General features: G+C 37.2%; 1 protein-coding gene across 1 annotated transcript in view; it reads left to right on the top strand.

Moving 5' to 3' along the window:
* The window catches only part of VPS50 (VPS50 subunit of EARP/GARPII complex), a 136,083-nt gene that overhangs the window by 92,267 nt on the left and 23,482 nt on the right, over positions 1–20,334 (top strand). The window contains exon 21 of the mRNA XM_032402136.1: positions 9,687–9,808. Coding sequence (XP_032258027.1) covers positions 9,687–9,808 — 122 coding nt within the window. The remainder of the gene's footprint in view (positions 1–9,686; positions 9,809–20,334) is intronic.

Here is a 20,334-nt window from a genome sequence, read left to right as displayed (position 1 = left end):
GTATTTGTGTCTTCTACTTTTTCTAAAATATTTCAATTAATTGAAATGTAATGAAAAATTCTCTATGTGAGTTGGAGGTATATGTAGGATGATGATAGTACCCGTTTTACATTTACACAATATTTTGTGCTTAATTGTTTCATTGATCTTCACAATCTTCCTGTCAAATAGGCAGAGTGAATAGTGATTCTCTGGTATTTTCAGACACAAGAGTTCTATAAGCTGAATGTTCACACCATAGGAAGAGTTGTTCTTATTACAGATAAGACCTCTATTGATGATTTTGTAGAAGGCAAATAACATGAAGAAATGCCATTTAAAATACTTAGGTTTGAAGATGATGTGGAATTTTTAATGTCAGTATTTCAGCATTTTATATGCCATCTTAACCTTTATATCTCACAAGTCTGTACATTTGACAAATAAGTTATAGAGATATCTTCTCAAATTAATTAAGTCATCTATAGCAGTCAGGAATTGTAATGTGTTCTATTAAAAAAAAAAAAAATCTCCGTATTCTGTTTATATGGAGATGATAATGTCCTGCTCTCTAGTTTGATTACTCTTGGCTCTGATAAAATGGTCTGTGTTCTTGAAGATAATTTCTAAATTCTGTTAATGAATAGGGTAAAGCAGACAAAAATGTTTCTTAGAAGTCCCACTTTCTTTAGGAAAAATGGTGGAAAAGAAGTAATGAGTTGGCAGGAAAAGGAAAAGTATATATTTTCATGACACACAGAAAAATGACAGATTCTAAAAAGTGTTTTTTGGCTGATCATTGCCAGGGAAATTAGCTTTTCTAGTTACTCTGTGGAATTTATAGAACGGAAACTGGAAGGGTTCTGAGAGCTCACCTGCTATAAATGCCTGTAAAACTAGGATTTCTTTATCTAATGCCCCCAAGTTGTAGTGGCCAGCTAGCCTTTGTTTCATGTCTTGCAGTCCGTGGATACATTATTATTTTGTAAGACTACTCATTCTACTATTAGACTGATTTAATTGGTAGAAATCTCCTCCTTATGATAAATCAGAATTTCTTTTTCTCTGTAATTCTGTTGGTCTCAGTTACACCTTTAAAAGCAAAAAGAGTAAATCTATACTTTTTTCTCCTACTCTTCCCTGTGATGACTTTTCAGGTGTGGGTGGTAGTTATACTGTCCTTCTTCCCTTATGCTCCCCCAGTTCATTCTTCAGGGTGAGTGTGCTCATTTTCCTCATGTGGTTCTCACTGATAAATATTCCAAAATCCTGGTCATCCTCCTCAGCCTTTTGGACTCAATGTAGTTTTTGGTTTCTGAACATGCTGCTTGAGATGTAGTTTAATGAATTCATCTTTTGCCTGGTTATGTTGAAGGAACAAACCACTGTAACACATGAGTGGCTTTTTTTTTTTTTTTTTTTTAAGATTTTATTTATGTATTTGACAGAGAGAGAGAGCACAAGCAGTGGGGAGCAGCAGGCAGAGGGAGAGGGAGGAGCAGGGAGCCCCATGCAGGGCTTGATCCCAGGACCCTGGGATCATGACCTGAGCTGAAGGTAGTTGCTTAACCAACTGAGCCACCCAGGCACCCCGATGAGTGACTTTCAACCACAAAAGTTTACATGATGCATGTTGGCTCCTGATCACCTTACTTCTTCTGTTCCATGTGTCATTCTGAGATGCAGGCTGAAAAAATAGCACCAGTTTGGAACATGGAGAAAAGAGCAAGAGCTGAACCATGTAATGACTCTTAAGGCTTCCGCTCTGATGTGGCACCCTGACTTCCTCCGCCATAAGTCCCTGGCCATGGCAAGTCAGGCTTAACTATTGGAGAGAGAAGTATGCTTCTGCCCCAGGAGGGCACTACAAGTTCAGGGCATTGGACAAGGATGCATAATCTTCTTACAGGGAAGGGGAGTGGGTGGAGATAATTGGGGAAAATAGTACAATCAACCCCATGGAAGTGGTGGTTTATATTTTTTACTTCACCTAGTTCAAAAAGAGCTAGAGGTCATCCTGTTGCTTTTACTCTAAAAGACATATATTTAGTAGAATCAAATCAAAAATAAGGCTAACACAAAATTGAGGAGGGGGAAATCACGTTTCATTCAGTTAAATGCAGACAACAAATGCAAATCTTCAATTCTTGGTAGACATAAGGAAATGAAACAATGCATTCTGCTCTTCTCATTATGTAAGAAGGGGATTGAATAACGATAGAAATGTGCTATTGGTGCTAAATTCAGAAGTCAGTAACAACAAATTCTTATCTAAGGATTACTCATTGACATAGTGGACATTGTTTTCTAATAGTGGATTTAAGCAACTGGGAAAAGTTGCATTTTTAGGGGCCTTTGGTGTGTCAGCCCTATAAAGCAGAACAGCCTGAATAAAACCTTACTCAGTGAAGAGAATCTAACCATTTTAATTTCAGCCTTCACCACCACCAGATCTTTTACTAGAATTGCAATTAGGAAACAATGCCTACTATGCTTTTAACTCTCCCATCTTCCCATTTAGAGCTGGGATTAGGTGCTTCCATTATTCCCTCCACTAGACTTTTATGCCCACCACTTTCTTTCCCTGGGATGTCTTTATCTTCAGTTTGTACATATTCATAAAATAGAGCTTTAAGAGAACCACTCACTAAGGCGTCTCCAACCAGTAAATGTTATTCTATCCCCTGTTATTGCATAGAGGTGCTTGAAGATAATAAACTGGCAAAGGTAATGTCTCTTCTTACAAAGCCAGAAGTACAGTTGTGTAAATAAGATTGATTCATTTTGGGTGCCTGGGAAGATGAAGGAACTAATTATTCAATAGTTGGGAGGCACATTTTAGAACACTAAAGGCATATTTAAAATGTCCTCTTCAAGTAGTATTTATTTGGCAGGTAATTAGGAGAGATTAAACAAAAAAGTGTTAATGGGGCTTCCCAGCCCCAGGTGGTACCTAAATCTGTTAGAAAGGCCCAGGGAGCCGTTCACAAGTGCAGAGAACTAATCAGAATCCTTGCTTGTGTATAGAGAAAATTCTGTCAGCCTGACAATTTCTTGCAGACAGAGGCAGAGAAATTTTAAGGAATGTGTCTCATCACTGAAATAGCCTTGCTATTCAAAGTTCTCTCTCCTGGAGGCAGCTCTCACTTGAGCAGGTATGATAGGTTGCCAAAATCCATGCTTGTAAAAACTACAGACCGTAGGATAAAATTATTACATTAGCAGCTGAAAAAATAACACACCAGCACATCATGCATCCAGATTTAACATGAAACCAGAATAAAGTTATCTTTTAAGAAACTTAATATTTTCATATGCAATGTTTAAGGAAAAAATTTATCATTGTTTAGATTACATTCCAGTATATCTATTTCTCTAAAAATACTTTTGTCATTTATATGAGATATTTTTAAACAGTTTTAAAACACTTTCTGAGCTGGTAGCTGTATATACAACATGATATTTTGAGAGAATGATCCAAGTGTCATCCTTGAGTACAATGTACAAGAAAATGATATTGGAGATTTGGGGGTGGGGCTAAGAATATACAAACAATAATAAAAATAAATAACAATACAGTGATAGAATAATAGAATAAAATAATCGATTAAAAGCTCTCAAAGAATGGAATAAAAGCTAAGGACTTAGCTTACTAATTTTTTACTCTGGTCCTCACTTACATTGTTCAGTGCGTTTTTCTAAATTGTTTGAGCTGAACTGACTTTTCCTTCCTTTCCTTTATGCCTCATTTATAGCATTTCTAGTTCACTTTAATGTGCTATTTATATCCATTGATGATGTCTCAACTTACTGTACTGTAATAAAAATAATGAACATCCTTCCAGCTTGGCTTCTGTTCTTGCTCTTCCCCATCAGGTTGTCATCTCCTATAGATGAAAACATTTGGAGTTGGAGTCACCTTTGCAGCATATAGAGCATACAGCCAAGCACTTTTCACTTTCATAGGTGCCCAATGTACGGGACTGACAAACCTTAGTTTTTAACATCTCAACTATTGGAGAAACACATTTTCTTCCTCTCTTGTCCTGATCCATAGTGGAGGAACACACACTTTCAGCGCCTTCTCTGTACCCTGGTATTTACTCCTCTGCATAGGAGTGGGGCTCACTAATTGAATTTCCCCGGGACACCTTTCAGGTGGTGATGGCATGGCTCTCTGTGCCCCCTGCTGACGAGCTGGGTAAGGCAGGCCCACTGTTCCTCTTGGTTCTAGTTCTCCTCCATGCTGTTCTTTGGTTGGTTTCCTGTGGCTTCTCCCCATGAGTGTACTGGACTCCTGGTCCAGATTTTAGGATAATAGTTTAAACAGTGCTTCCCTTGTGAAGCTTTTCCTCATCAGGTTAGGTTTCTTTTACATAGCACTCTATAATTCTCCCTTATTGCATTCATCATAACTATAATTATTTTAAAATAACAGCAGTAGCTAAGAGTTCTTGTTCCCTTGTTATAGGCTATGTAAACACTCTACATGTATTTTCTCATGAATTCTTCACAGTACCCTTTTTATGTACGAATCATTAAAGCCCAGAGATAAATAACTTGCCTTAATGTCTCACAGCTGCTAACTGGTAGAACCCAGATTGTCTGATCCTAGAGCCAGGAGGCTCTTTTCATGCTTCACAACCAGTAGAGGAAATTGGGAAAGTTAATTCTTCTACCTAGACAAAGTTCAGAGGTTACAGTATAGGTTAGAAGCAAGAATAAGAACTTCTCGCAGATGATTATTTGGGAAGAGATGCTTTTGTCAGTTATCTTGAGACAGGAGGGAAGGGAGGCTTGGAAGACAGGTTCACCAAAGTAAATTCATTTTGGTTTTAGGCTGAACCTTAACCTAAAAGTCAGTAGGTCATGAAGAATCATAAGATCATACTCACGGAAAACCGTAAGACCCACTCCCTCTGGCAGTAAAAGCCATACAGCCTGGACATTCTTAAAATTGCTCCCTGTGGGTAATTCCATAACCTTAAGATAATGGAAAAACTAACTGCCCGATGTGAATGATAAACCCAAAGTTAAAGAGTAAACCCCTCCCTATACCATTAGCTAACTTAAATAAAACTTATAAAACCCTTTGTTAGAGTCAAAGGGGGGGGTCCTCTTCCTCACCTGGGAGGAGAGACTGTTACCTTGTCTATAAAGTAGTCGCTTTCTTACTTCTATGCTTAATAAATCTTTGTCCCTTCCTCTAAATGGCTTGCTCCTGTATTCTTTCTTACATGAAGCCAAGAGCCCTCTTAGCAAGGGGCCTGAGGCCCTCCCTTCTGGGGTGCTGGCCAGTCTGGCATCAATCTGGGTATTAAATAACCTTGCTCCGTGTTTTCAAAGCACACTGTGTCCACTCCTTTCACCTCTCCTCTCTAGGGCACTCTAGAAGGGAAGAAAGGGAAGGTGAAGTGCATCTGAATGAACCACATCTTAATCCACTGGCCGTGTTTTTTAAACTAGGCCGGCTAACTTCAGAGCCATGCTTCTACATTTTTATTAAGGTAGTATTCTCACTGTAACACAGTAAATAGTAAAGAAGAGGTCGTGATGAAAAGCAGCATTCTCCTACCCCCAGTCTCCCTGCCACCAGCCTGCAGGCAATTTCTTGGTCTGTTTCTGTTTGCCTTTCTACTAGTTGTAATTTCTCAGAAAAGGGTGATGAGAGGGTAAATGTTTTGAATTCTTGTCAGTCTGAATATGTCTGTATTCTGCCCTTTCACTGAATGACAATTTAGCTGTGTATAGAATTGTAGATTAAGAATTATTTTGCCTTAGAAAGTTGAAACCTCTAGTGTTCTCCGTTCATTTTACCATAGATGAATTTCTTTCTTCTCTCTCTCTGAAAGCTTTTAGTATTTATTCCCTTGAGATTTCAGAATTCTCTAGTGATCTGTCCAAGTGTGAGTTATTTTTCATTAAGTGTGTTGGGTAGTTCGTGACCCTTTCAGTCTGAAAGCTCTTGTGCTCCTCAGTTGTGACTAATACTACTATTTATTTGATGATTTCCACCTCCCCATTTTCTCTACCCTCTTTTTTCTTTGATTTCCTGTTGCTCCAATGTTTAGTCCCTTAGATTGGCCCCTTCTTGTCTCCCATATTTTCTCTAATGTTTTCCATATTTTTGTCTTTTTGCTGTACCTTCTAGAAGACTTCCTTTTTTCATTTATTTTCTTCAATTTTTAACTTTAAAAATCACTTTTGAAATCTTTAGGAGCCCTTCCATATTCTCTTTTTCCCTCCCATATTTTTCTGCTATAGGATTTTACATAATTATTATATTTGTTTAGCTTGAATTAATTGTTTTCTCTGGGATCAGCTTTTCTTTTTACTTTTACTCTCTGAGTTTTCCTCCAGGGCCTGGTGATTTTTGATGACCTATTCATATCCAAAATAGAAGGCCTAGGTAGCTGCTGTGGGTGTCCCCTGCTGAGTAATGAGAGCTACCCTCTCACTGCCCCTTCTCAGTAGGAATCCTGACTGGGAACTTTGTATAGAGCAGGGCAGGGCTGGGTGGATTTATTAGCAGTCTTTACCTTACGGGGACAGATCCTCAAATTTCTAGAATTGGGTAGATTTTAATCTGTGGTGCCAACAGCTACCCTAGAAGCCTTCATCTTCCTAATTTATTATTTTTTAAAGTTTGCTCAATTTTTTTTGTTTTGTTTCCTTCTATTATTTTTTTTTTTTTTAAAGATTTGAGAGAGATAGTGAGTGGGAGAGAAGGAGCAGGGGGAGGGGCAAAGGGAGAGGGAGAAGCAATGAACGGGGAGCCTGACGTGGGGCTCAGTCCTAGGACCCCGGGATCATGACCTGAGCTGAAGGCAGATGCTTAACTGACTGAGCCACCCAGGAGCCCCTGTTTCCTTCTTTTAGAGAGAAATCCCAAGAGTTTCGTTTTCTTTTGTTTTTGTCTGTGGGAACAGCCTGGCAGCCTGTACTCTGATGTTGTTGAGGGATAGTGGTAGAGGAGGGACTGCTGACTGGTAGTTTATCCCATACGTGAACCTTCAGTTAATCCATCCTTTTTCAGCTCCGTTTCTTGTTCCTGTCCTCTTGCTCTACCCACTGAGTCTAAGCAATCACCATCCTACAAGAATAGTTTTCACCTCCTTCATGGTCATCTTTGCTCCCTGCTCCCATCTCTTACCTGTCATCCAGACGGGGGCTGGGACACTACAGCATGCAGGTCCAATCAGTTAGGCTACCTGTTTTTATAAAATAAAGTTTTATTGGAACACAGCCATGCTCATTTGTGTATGTGTTGTCTGTGGCTGCTTTTGTGCTACAAAGGCAGAGCTGAGTAGTTGCCACGGAGACAGGCGGAGCAGAGCTGAGTAGTTGCCGTAGTTGCCTGAACAATGTACTCTTTTTTTTTTTTTTTTTTTTTTTTAAAGATTTTATTTATTTATTTGAGAGAGAGAGAGCACAAGAGGGGGGAGCGGGAGAGGGAGAAGTAGACTCCCTGCCGAGCAGGGAGCCCGATGCGGGACTCGATCCCGGGACTCCAGGACCAGGACCCGAGCTGAAGGCAGTCGCCCAACCAACTGAGCCACCCAGGCGCCCTGAACGATGTACTCTTTACAAGAAAAGTTTACCAACCCTTGGTTTAGAAATTTTTTGAGATTTCTCATTTTCTGGTGATCATACCTACTCACCTTTACCTCCTCATTCCTTTCTCTTCATAGATACAGGCTTAATCCACTGTAAAATTCTTCTAATTCAGTAATTCTGAGGAGGTACATAAGCCTCCTCAGGCCTCCAAATGCCTACTGTGCCCTCATGAGCTGGAAAGACAGAGTTCTTATTCTTACACATTTTAATATGCCAGCAGCCTGCTTATCAATGGCTGCCTTCCTTGTGTGACCATTTAAGGTGTGAGAGCAGGGACTCTAATTCCTTGTGTCTTAACACAAAGCCAAGGACATAGTAAGCCTTCAAAGAGTCTTTGTTGAATATTAAATGAATAAATGAATATAAATATGTTTAAAAATTTTTTTAGAGTAGTGGGTTTTTATCTAGTTTTTCTTCTGAATGCAACATTTAAAATAGCTTTTACCTATTTTTTCATTTATATATTCTTAAGATTAATTATATGAACAATGGCTAATCTTATTATTAGTAATGGAGAGGAGCTTTGTGTTCTGGATATGTATCAACCCAGATACTTGCATTCTACCTCATTTTACTTATTAGCTCTCTTTTTTTCTTTTACAAATTAAAATAACATATCATAGTATTTTTCCTTTTTTTTCCACGGTGTCACATTATTTTATGTGTAAATAGTTGCAGTTTGAAAACTGCATGTTTGTAGTTGATAAATATCTGCATAATGATCCAGAATGTTCTAGGAGCATAATTTTCAAATATTTTTCATTTGTGATTTTTAAAAAATTGTCTGTGTGAAAGAATTATAAAAGATGATTCTGAAACAATAGACTTGTAAATAAGAGTAAGAATAGAATCTGAGTTGAATGGTTTCTACTTTTTGGTGTGTATATTTCTCTTCCTGACTATCTGAGTATTATTTAGAATCATCGCTCATATAAATTAAGACAGCTGTATGGAGTTCTTAAATAATAGATGGTTTCGATAGTAGACATTTCCATTAGAGTAAATTTGTCATTTTTTTCTATTGCAGTTAATGTGTTTCTCTTGAGTCATGGTGTCTTCAGTAGTACCAATTTAAAATTTATAACAGTTACATTAAGGAGAGCGAGCACCTGAATTATTTGCTCATTTGGAAATTAGGCAAATGGCCTGTTTTAACATCTTCTGCAGAAGAGCATTTTTTATAGATGCGCTCTTTTCCCTGTTATTACTCATAAAACAGAAACACAATTAGGGATTTGTTATTATTTGTTACTTGATTCAGCCCATTTCCCATGCACCCTTCAAATACAGTAACAAGTTTATAAATGCAGAAATTTTGGTTTTTAAATTTTTTTCCCCTAACTGCATCATATGTTTAGAGAAAAGAGAATGTCATATTGGCATCTCCCAAAGGAAGGAATGAGGAGGACATTTTCTTGGCACTTTGAGAGTATTGAGCTCTTGAGTGATGTAGTGATAAAGAAATGTCCTTGGCCTCTGCCACAAGATTTCACAGGGCTAGAATTCAGGGGAAACCTCCCATGTATCCTTTTTCTTCTTGCCTTTTTACTTTTGCTGTGTGTATATAAGCTTATGGGGGGAAAAAATGCTTTTTCTCAAGTAGATTGTCTTTTGTTTTATTATACCTAAACATTTTTGAGGAAATTATTTTAAATGGAATCTCCAAGAATGTGGAACTGTGTTGTGTGTTTGTGCAGTGTCATTTGTAGAAGAGCATAGATATCCCATGAATATTTGACAGACAGTAAAATATAATGATATAAAAACTTTTTTGTAAGTAGTATGTATATCAGTGCTGTCCAGCAGTACTTTCCAAGATGATGTACCTGTCCTGTATCTGTGCTGTCCAATACAGTAGGCACTAGTCACAAATGATTAGTGAGTCCTTGAAACATGGCTAGGGCTGAGGAGTGTAATAGTTCATCAAAAATATATATTTTGGTAAATTTTTTTTTTTTTTTAATAGATTGAGGTGTCATTTATATAGCATAAAACTCACCTGCTCTGGGTGTGCAATTTGATTGTCTCTTATGATGATAGACTAACAGATTTTAATTTTTTTCTTATTTTGATTTTTTTTTTCTTTTCAGGTAAATATATGCAGATGATGAACATTCTTAAGCCGATTGCCTTTGATGTTATCCATTTCATGTCTCAGCTATTTGATTACTACTTGTATGCAATATATACCTTTTTTGGTCGGAATGATTCAGTAAGTCACCTTTGGAGGGAAAGTCTGTTTCTTTTAATTTTAAAATACAAAGTTTCTCATTCTCTTTGTATAAAATACACAAATAATATTATTTTGAAAATTATTCATCAGAAATCTAAAAATTTTTGCTGTCAGCTTTTTGTCTGCCTAATTACCTTGTTTATATATTAATTTTAAGCTTTGAAATGATAAACATATTTTATGTTATTCAGATTTTTGGCAGAAAAAGTGCAGCATCTTTTTTTAACCTTGACATATTTTGGCAATGAAAAATGTGTGGGTTGCCTTGTTTAAATCTGGCCCAGTGTGTAATTACTACACAGTAAATGAGACATTTTAAATATTGGCTTACAAACCTTAGCAGGCACTACTACATTCAGAAGATAATGGCAAATATTTATTAAAATAATTGAAAACCTTTGAACTGAACCTTCTGTCTGCTACAGAATTGTTTCCTATACCTCCTTTTTGTGTTTCCAAAGCTCTTATTGATTTTATCCTTTTCTACTCCTAAAGAGAACAACACAATATTAGGCAGGTAACTTATCTGATATTTGGTAATTATTATGTGGCTCACCTAGACATTTGATAGATTTCTGTGTAAAAGGATACTGTTGGGTCCTATGACTATATCATAATACAAAGTTTTCATGTACTATATTTTGTATCTTTTTAAAAACATGAATTTTGGGGCACCTGGGTGGCTCAGTCGTTAAGCGTCTGCCTTTGGCTCAGGTCATGATCCCAGGGTACTGGGATCGAGCCCTGCATTGGGCTCTCTGCTCCGCAGGAAGCCTGCTTCTCCCTCTCCCAGTCCCCCTGCTTGTGTTCCCTGTCTCACTGTGTCTCTCTCTGTCAAATAAATAAGTAAAATCTAAAAATAATAAATAAATGAATAAAAAATAAAAACATGAATTTTAATGGATAACTACATTTATTATATAAATGTTCATATCCTTGCTGTGATTACAGTTATATCAAAGACATGATCTTTTATTTGTTTTTATTTTTTTAAAGATTTTATTTGTTTATTTGAGAGAGAGTGTGTGAGTGGGGGGAGGGGCAGAAACAAGTAGACTCCGTGCTGAGCATGGAGCCCAACACAGGGCTCAACCCTATGACCCTGAGATCATGACCTGAGCCGAAACCAAGAGTTGGACACCTAATTGACTGAGCCACTCAGGCGCCCCAAAGACATGATCTTTTAATAATGGGATCTGAGTTTCCTATTCTTAATTCTCTATAATATTCCTTAGAAAGAATACTAATAAAGTCAGAGTGTTGCTACAGAATTTAGGTTACTATAAAATATGTACTAATTCATTGCTCTGAATTTGGAAACTCAATAAATAAATATTAGAGAAGAAAGACATTCTAGAATTTTAGCTAATTGTCAGAATCTTTAAGTCTTCTAGATGAGCCTTACTCTCTCTCCTGAGCTGAGCCTCCAGACCAGCACTGTCCAAGAGAAGTTTTATAGTCATGGAAATGCTCTAAATTTCTGCTGTTATGGTAGCCACTAGCCACATGTGACTATTGAGCACTTTGTGTGATTAGTTGAGGAACTGAGAAACAGATTTTTAATTGTATTTAATTTTAGCTAATTTATCTCTAAATATAAATGGCCACATGTGGCTGGGACTGTCATATTGGATAGAGTACTTGTGGACCACATTGTTGATAAGATGTGTTAAAATAGGGTTCTTTGGAAGCTTTTGGGAACTAATGCTTTTGGACTTGAATTTCTAGCTGATTATATATTGGCACAGATTTGTTTACAGTGGAGTTACTAGGACCTGAGAAAGTTAGCAAAATATAGTTAGGTGCTTATTGTAAAATATGCTACATATTTTATTTAAAATATGTCATGTTTTAAAGAACACATTAACCTTATATTTTATATTAAAAGCATTTTCAGTCTTATAAGACTCAGTAACAGCTATTTAATTAGCTGTCAGTTATAAGCATTTCTGTCCTTAACCTGGGTGTCTAAACATATGTCATATTAGAAACATTTTGTATTATTTGAACCGATACAATGTGCCTATGAGTGAGGATGTATGAATACAGTGCTGCCTCTATGTCTTGTACTTTTTAAGAAAGACTTTTCCTGTTGTTAGAGTATGCTTAGTAATACTAGCTTTTATCTACCATGTGAATATTGAAAATATGCACATCTTCAAATAGAACAATTTATAATTCGGACCCTACTATTTTTGATTCTGCAAAACTGAAGGAAACACTATTTAAAGCAAAACAAAGACTGAATCTCCATAAAAAGGGGTTTTACACATTTGTAAAAAGAACCACTCCATCTTTCTACCCATATTTTGCTTTGCTTAATTTTTTTTAAAGATTTATTTATTTATTTTAGAGAGGGAGCTCAGGTGGGGGCTGGGACAGAGGGAGAGGGAGAGAGAGAATCTCAGCAGACTCCCTGTCAAGCATGGAGCCCGATGTGGGGCTCCATCCCATGGCCCTGAGATCAGGACCTGAGCCAAAATCAAGAGTCTGACGCTCAACTGACTGAGCCACCCAGGCGCCCCATGCTTTGCTTAACTTTATATCTATTTAAGGTTTCTGGGTTTGGAACAAGACAATCTAAATAGCATAAATAAGCATATGCAAGTGTATAAGATTGAAGCGGTAGCTTTTAATTTGCTAAGAAGATAAGCCTTCAAGTCCATTAGAAGTCCTAGAAATTTTGATATTCAAATATGTATATACATACATACATACATACATACTCCAAATTGCCGTGTTAGCTGTTGAGTCCTAGGTGGTAGGAGGGGAGGAGTAATTAGGTAACTGGTAGAACTGGAAGAACACGGTGGTACATGATTGCTCCTGCTTCTCTTCCAGGGAAGAAAGACACTTGTATGAGTGACTTTAGATGGATGCTGCCTGTAGAAGAATAAGTGTATGTTTCTCAGGATTTCTAGAAAGTCATTGGCTGGGGAGCCATAGTGTATGCAGTAGGCTAAGGGATTCTTAGTGTTCATACTAATTCCTTCAGAAGCTCTTGCTCTTTGCTGAACTGTTCGTAACTTACTACATCATGCTCTATTATGTATCTAATCCATTTGGCTCTATTATGATAATGTTAGTTACAGTGTTGCTTTATTTTGCCTTGCCCCCAGCCTTCCATTATTCACCTTTAGAGTTATAGTTTCTGTAGTTCTTCCTGTTATATTATCTCATGAAGACCATTCTGTATCTTACCTTAACACAGTAATAAGCACATAGTAGATTCTTAGGACACATGTATTGATGTCCTAATTATTTCTTATCCAAGTAAATCTGATGAGTGTTCTTACTTGAAAACAGTTTATGAGCATCATTTAAAGTTACCTTCATTAATGAGATTTTTTTTTTTCCATATAGAGTCTGTGATTCAGTTTTTAAACTTTTAAGAATGAATTAACTTCTGCTTCTGGCTGTGAAGGACTAAGATTTTACTGGATAATAGTCCCTGTAGAAAATAGGGATGGCTCAGTAGGTTGCGTGTCTGCCTTCGGCTCAGGTCATTATCCTGGGGTCTGGGATTGAGTCCCACATCGGGCTCCTTGCTCAGCGGGGAACCTGCATCTTCCCTCTGCCTGCTGCTCCCATTGCTTGTGCCCTCTCTCTGACAAATAAATAAAATCTTAAAAAAAAAAAACAAAAACTATAAAACCTAAATGTTACACAAAAGGCAACTACCTAAAGATACTGGAGAGTGAACAAAGCATAGACTCTAGGGGTGGTGGGGGCACAGTTCATGCTACTGTGTAGGTTGGGGAAAGGGGAGCTATAAAAATAAATTCCATCTCCTTGGCCTTGTAGCCCAGGATTGAATACAGTTCACACAGCACAAAGGTGGAGGCAGGCATAGGAAAACCTTCAGTCTTTATGGATTGGGGAACCAGAAAAGTGAAGCCAGGAAACTGGGAAAGTGAAAAGAGTAGGGGGAAGTTCAGAAGAAAAAGAGGTAGAGAGGCGATCCCCCAAATCTTTTACCCCCATATTTGATTAACCCATAACCTGTTTATATGAAACAGATTGACTAGAGCCAAAGAAAAAAAATATGTGAACAGAGAATGAAGCTGTTGCATAAGAGACAGTTTGTAGTACGAGCCCAGCCAAGAAAATTACATAGTGAAAACAAAGGAAACAGTGCCCAGTGGAGAAAAATAACAAAATCCAAAATCTCCAGAATTAAATTGATAATGCAGTCTAACTTTACCCAACATACATAAAACCAAAAAAAATTGAGTACATCCTTAAGTAAAAAGAAAATCAATTTAGTTTGACCCCAAGATGTTGAAACTAAGGGATAAGAATTTTAAATGGACTATTAGAACCATCTCAAATAAAGTAAAACAAAAGATGTTTTAAATGTATGAACATCTCAGTAGAAAAATAGTAAGTTCTAGTAGAAACATTAATAAAAAAAACAAAGGGAAATCCTAGAAGTGAAAAATAGAATTTCAGCCATTAAAAAAAATTTACTGAATGTACTTTACTACCAAATTGACATGGCAGAGGAAAGAATATGTGAACTTGAAGATAAATCAATAGAAATAACTCAAAACGAAGAACATAGAGAAAAAAGATTGGAAAGCAAAATGATCAAAGCCTTAGGGACATGTTAAGTTATATCAAATGATCAAATATACAGGTAATTGGAATACCAGATGGAGAAGAGAGAGAATGAGGTAGAAAAAAAATATTTGAAGAAACACTGGACAAAAATTTGCAGATACAAGATACTAAATGAACAGCAAGCAGAGTAAGCACAAAGGAACATACAGCATGATACCTCATGGTGAAACTGTCTCTGGAAAAGTACAATGGACTTATTACATAAAGGGACCAATGATCTGATTCAGCTGACTCCTCATGCAAAACTGTAGAGGCTAGGAGAGAGTTAATACCTTTAAGGTACTGAAAGAGAAGAAAACAATGTCAATCCAGAATTTATATCTAGCAAAACATCATTAAAGAATGAAGGTGAGGGGCACCTGGGTGGCTTAGTCAGTTAAGCGTCTGCTTTTGGCTCAGGTCATGATCCTGGAACCCTAGAATCAAGCCCCATGTTGGGCTCCCTGCTCAGCAGGGAGCCTGCTTCTCCCTCTTGCCGCTGCTTGTACTCTCTCATGCGATCTCTCTCTCTCACTCTCTCTCAAATAAATATATAAAATCTTAAAAACAAAAATGAAGGTGAAATTAAGACATTTTTAGATAAAAAAAAAACTAAGACAACTTGTCACCAACAGACATGTAATACTGAAATGCTGAAGGAATTTTTTTTAGGCTGAAAGAAAATGATACCAGAAAACTTGGATCCTCAAGGAAGAATGAAGAGCATTGGTAATGGAAACTACTTGGGGAAATACAAAAGATTATTTTTTTCTTTTTCTAATTTCTGTATAAACCACATAGCTGATTAAAAGTGAAATCATAACATTATTTTTCTGGAGTTCATAATATATGTAAGTATATTACATATAACAACTATAACAAGATATGCACCTATAAGATGGCAAGATTTCTATATATTATGTTAAACAGAACATTTTTTTTTTTTAATTTTTTATTGTTATGTTAATCCCCATACATTACATCATTAGTTTTAGATATAGTGTTCCATGATTCATTGTTTGTGCATAACACCCAGTGCTCCATGCAGAACGTGCCCTCCTCAATACCCATCACCAGGCTAACCCATCCTCCCACCCCCCTCCCCTCTAGAACCCTCAGTTTGTTTTTCAGAGTCCATCATCTCTCATGGTTCTTCTCCCCCTCCGATTTCCCCCCCTTCATTCTTCCCCTCCTGCTACATTCTTCTTCTTCTTTCTTTCTTTCTTAACATATATTGCATTATTTGTTTCAGAGGTACAGATCTGAGATTCAACAGTCTTGCACAATTCACAGCACTTACCAGAGCACATACCCTCCCCAGTGTCCATCACCCAGTCACCCCATCCCTCTCACCCCACCCCCCACTCCAGCAACCCTCAGTTTGTTTCCTGAGATTAAGAATTCCTCATATCAGTGAGGTCATATGATACATGTCTTTCTCTGTTTGACTTATTTCGCTCAGCATAATACCCTCCAGTTCCATCCACGTCGTTGCAAATGGCAAGATCTCATTCCTTTTGATGGCTGCATAATATTCCATTGTATATATATACCACATCTTCTTTATCCATTCATCTGTTGATGGACATCTTGGCTCTTTCCATAGTTTGGCTATTGTGGACATTGCTGCTATAAACATTGGGGTGCACGTACCCTTTTGGGTCCCTACTTTTGTATCTTTGGGGTAAATACCCAGGAGTGCAATTGCTGGATCATATGGTAGCTCTATTTTCAACTTTTTGAGGAACCTCCATACTGTTTTCCAGAGTGGCTGCACCAACTTGCATTCCCACCAACAGTGTAGGAGGGTTCCCCTTTCTCCGCATCCCCGTCAACATCTGTCATTTCCTGACTTGTTAATTTTAGCCATTCTGACTGGTGTGAGGTGGTATCCTCATTGAGGTTTTGATTTGGATTTCCCTGATGCCGAGCGATATTGAACACTTTTTCATGTGTCTGTTGGCAGTTAAACAGAACATTTTTAACAGCAAATGGATTGTGAAATACCAAAAATGTATATTGTAATTCATAGGACAATGAAAAATAATATTTAAGACTTTAGATCTTTTGCCAATAGGAAAATTAAATTAGAATTCTAAAAAATAATATTCATATAATCAGAAAAGGCAAGCAAAGAGGAACCAAGGAACAAAAAAGAGATAACCTATAATGAATGGTAGCTTTAAATCCAACCAATAATCACATTAAATGTTAATGGACTAAACAATCAAATTAGAAGGCAGAGATTGTCAGAATGATTAAAACAAAAGAAACACTTTATTTTTTTAAAGACTTTATTTATTTATTTGATAGAGAGAGAGAGACAGCCAGAGAGGGAACATAAGCAGGGGGAGTGGGAGAGGGAGAAGCAGGCTCCCCGCTGAGCAGGGAGCCCGATGTGGGGCTTGATCCCAGGACCCTGCGATCATGACCCGAGCTGAAGGCAGATGCCTAATGACTGAGCCACCCAGGCGCCCAACAAAAACACTTTAAATATAAAAAAAACACATACAGGTTGAAAGTAAATGCACTGAAAAGATATGCTTTGCAAACAGTAAGTGTTTGCTTTCTTAAGAAAGCTGCAGTAGTTGGGGCACCTGGACGGCTCAGTCAGTTAAGAGTCTTGCCTTTGGCTCAGGTCATGATCCCAGGGTCCTGGGATCAAGCCCCTCAGCGGGGACTCTGTTTCTCCTTCTCCCTCTGCCCCTCCTGCTCATGCGAGTGCTCGCACTCTCTCTCTCTCCCTCCCTCCCTCCCTCCCTCTCCTTCTCAAATAAATAAAATCTTAAAAAAAAAGTTGCATTAGCTATGTTAATATCAGACAAAATAAATTTGAAAGCAAAATGTGTTACCAGAGATAGAGGGATTCATAATAATTTAAGGGTCAATTTAGTTGGAAGGAATAGCAAGCATAAATGTGTATGTGGCTACTTAACAGAGCTGCAAAATACATAAGACAGTACTTGACAGAATTCAAGAGAAACAAAAAAAATTCCATTATGCTGGAGATTTAAAACTACACAGTAACTAACAGGACAAGTATATAGAAAATCAGCAAATACATAGAAGATTTGAACAACAGTTTCAACCATCTTCAGTTAATTGATGTTTATGGAACAACACACCCAAGAGTGGCAGGATATATATTCTTTTCAAGTGCACATGGTATGCTTATCAGGATAGACCATATTCTGTGGGCCATTAAGTATGTTCTAGTGAATTTAAAAGATTAAAATCATGTAGAATATATTCTCTGATGACAATGTAATTGAATTAGAAACCAATAAGATAACTAGGAAAAATCTAAGTGTTTGGAAATTAACACACTTCTAAATAAATATTGGTTTAAAGAAGAAATCATAAGAGAAATTAGAAAATATTTTAAAGTGAATAATAATGAAAACACAATGTATCAGCTAAATAAGTGCTTAAAAGGAAGTATCAAGCTTTAAATGCCTGTAGTAAAAAAGAAGAAAGTCTCAAGTTAATGATAAGCTACCACCTTAAGAAACTAGAAAAAGAAGTGTAAATTATGTGCTGTGTCTCTTAAAAGGGCAACAAACCTCATGACCTCATCTAAACCTGATTACTTCCTAAAGGCCCCATCTCTAGATAGCATCTCATTGGAGGTTAGGGCTTCAACATATGAATTTTGAGGGGACAACAAACATTCAGTCCATAAATGGAATAACTAGAATTTATATACATTGCTTATGGAAATGCAAATTGGTACAGCCACTGGAAAACAGTATGGCAGTCCCTTACAAACTTAAAACTATGCCTATTTTATGAACCAGAAATTCCACTTTTAGGTATTTACCCAAAAGAACAGAAAATGTATGTCTTCTCAAGGACATATACACATATATAAATGTTCATAGTGACATTATTCAAGTAGCCCAAAACTGGAACCCAGATGTTCATCAACTGATGAATAAGTAAACAGGTTGTGATATATCCATGTTATAGAATACCATTAAGCAATAAAAGAGCATGAATTACTAATAGGCTTACAACATGGATGAATCTCAAAAGCATGTTAAATACAAGAAAGAAGTCAAATACAAAAGACTACACATGTATGAGTCCATTTATATGAAATTTTAGAAAAGGCAAAACTGCAGTGACAGATCAGGGATTAAGGGTGGAGGGAGGGAATCCATGCAAAGGGCTTAAGGACATTTTTAAAGGTGAGGGAAATTCTACATCTTGATTGTGGTACTGGTCATAGGACTGTATACAGTTACCAAAATTCATCAAACTATATATTTGCAGTGGCTAAATTTAACTGTGCAAAAATAAGGCCCTAGTGAAAAAAGAGGGGAAATGAAGTAATAAAGTTTATAAAACCTAATGAAAGTAAAATTTATTTAAAATAACCATATTACGGGGCGCCTGGATGGCTCAGTCGTTAAGCGTCTGCCTTTGGCTCAGGTCATGATCCCAGGGTCCTGGGATCGAGCCCCGCATCGGGCTCCCTGCTCCGTGGAGAGCCTGCTTCTCCCTTTCCCACTCCCCCTGCTTGTGTTCCCTCTCTGGCTGTTTCTCTCTCTGTCAGATAAATAAAAATTAAAAAAAAAAATCTTAAAAAAAAAAAAATAACCATATTACATGAGTTCATGTTTTACTACACCATGCCATCACACCACTATTGTAGCTTGAGGCTTTCTGTCACGTGTCGTGTAAGTAATTCCTTGTTCTCATCCTATCTCAGATAGGAAAGGATGAGGAGCAATAAATGTGTGTGCATGCCATATATATTATAATTTTCTATGAATGAATTAGACTATATATTTTATAGTTTACTGTTACCAATGTTTTAAATTTTTTGGCTCATATAGAACATTCTAACATTTTTCCAGATGTCTGTATGTAGCTATGATTACCTCTAAATTAAATTTATATTCATCAATTGAATCATCACCAATTAAGGAGCCGACTAACTGGCTTTTCATGCCCTTTTTTTTTTTTTAGATTGTATTTATTTATTTGAGAGAGAGAGAGAGTGAGCATGGACAGGGAGAGGGACAAGCAGACTCGCGCTGAGTGCAGAGCCCACTGTCAGGCTCTGATTTCATGACCGTGAGATCACCACCTCAGCTGAAACCAAGAGTCTGATGCTTAACCCACTGCACCACCCAGGCGCCCCAGCTTTTCATTTCAGCAGTCGAGTGTCCCTTCTCATTTATATTCTTGCATGAGGATGTTTACAAGTGCTTCGGCTCTGATGTAGTAAAGCAAAGTCTATACTGTGAAATGTTTACTGAGCCTAATAAAATCTTTCCTTAATTTTTGGGTAAGGATTTGGGCTATCTGTAATTTGTGTTAGAAAATTTAAAACGGGGCACGTGGGTGGCTTAGTCAGTTAAGCCTTCGGCTCAGGTCATGATCCCAGGATCCTGGAGTCCAGCATTGGGGTCCTTGCTCAGCGGGGAGCCGGCTTTTCCCTATGCCTCTGCCTCTCCCCCTGCTTGTGCTCTCTCTTTCGCTATCTTTCTCTGTGGGTCAAATAAATAATTAAAGTCTTTTAAAAAAAGAAAAGAAAATTTAAAACAGTCTACATTATAATGCTTTTACATAAATACGACACAGTGCAATATCTTTAAGTATCTGAAATCGTAAGTTTTAGAACTAAAAATAATAACTTCTGGGAAAGAGAAATATTGGAGAACTCTCTCCTGATAAATTTATTAGGTTGACAGATGCTAGTGTGACCTGTAAATGCAAATGTGTAAAGTAGTTCTCTTGTTCCCTTGAAGGCTAAGGTTTGACTAATATGCTTGACGTTTTGAAATTTTTAAATACAGTTTGGAGACCCTCTGAAGGCTAAGTATCTGAGTGAAAACTCATCAGATTCTTAACTTTGGTTAATTTGAAGTTATAACGTATAAAAGATTATCTCC

The sequence above is a fragment of the Phoca vitulina genome, unplaced genomic scaffold (genome assembly GCF_004348235.1).
Source record: "Phoca vitulina isolate PV1807 unplaced genomic scaffold, GSC_HSeal_1.0 scaffold4, whole genome shotgun sequence".
Lineage (NCBI taxonomy): Eukaryota > Metazoa > Chordata > Mammalia > Carnivora > Phocidae > Phoca > Phoca vitulina.
The sequence above is the reverse complement of the archived record's forward strand: the minus strand, read 5'-3'. Positions and strand labels throughout refer to the sequence as shown.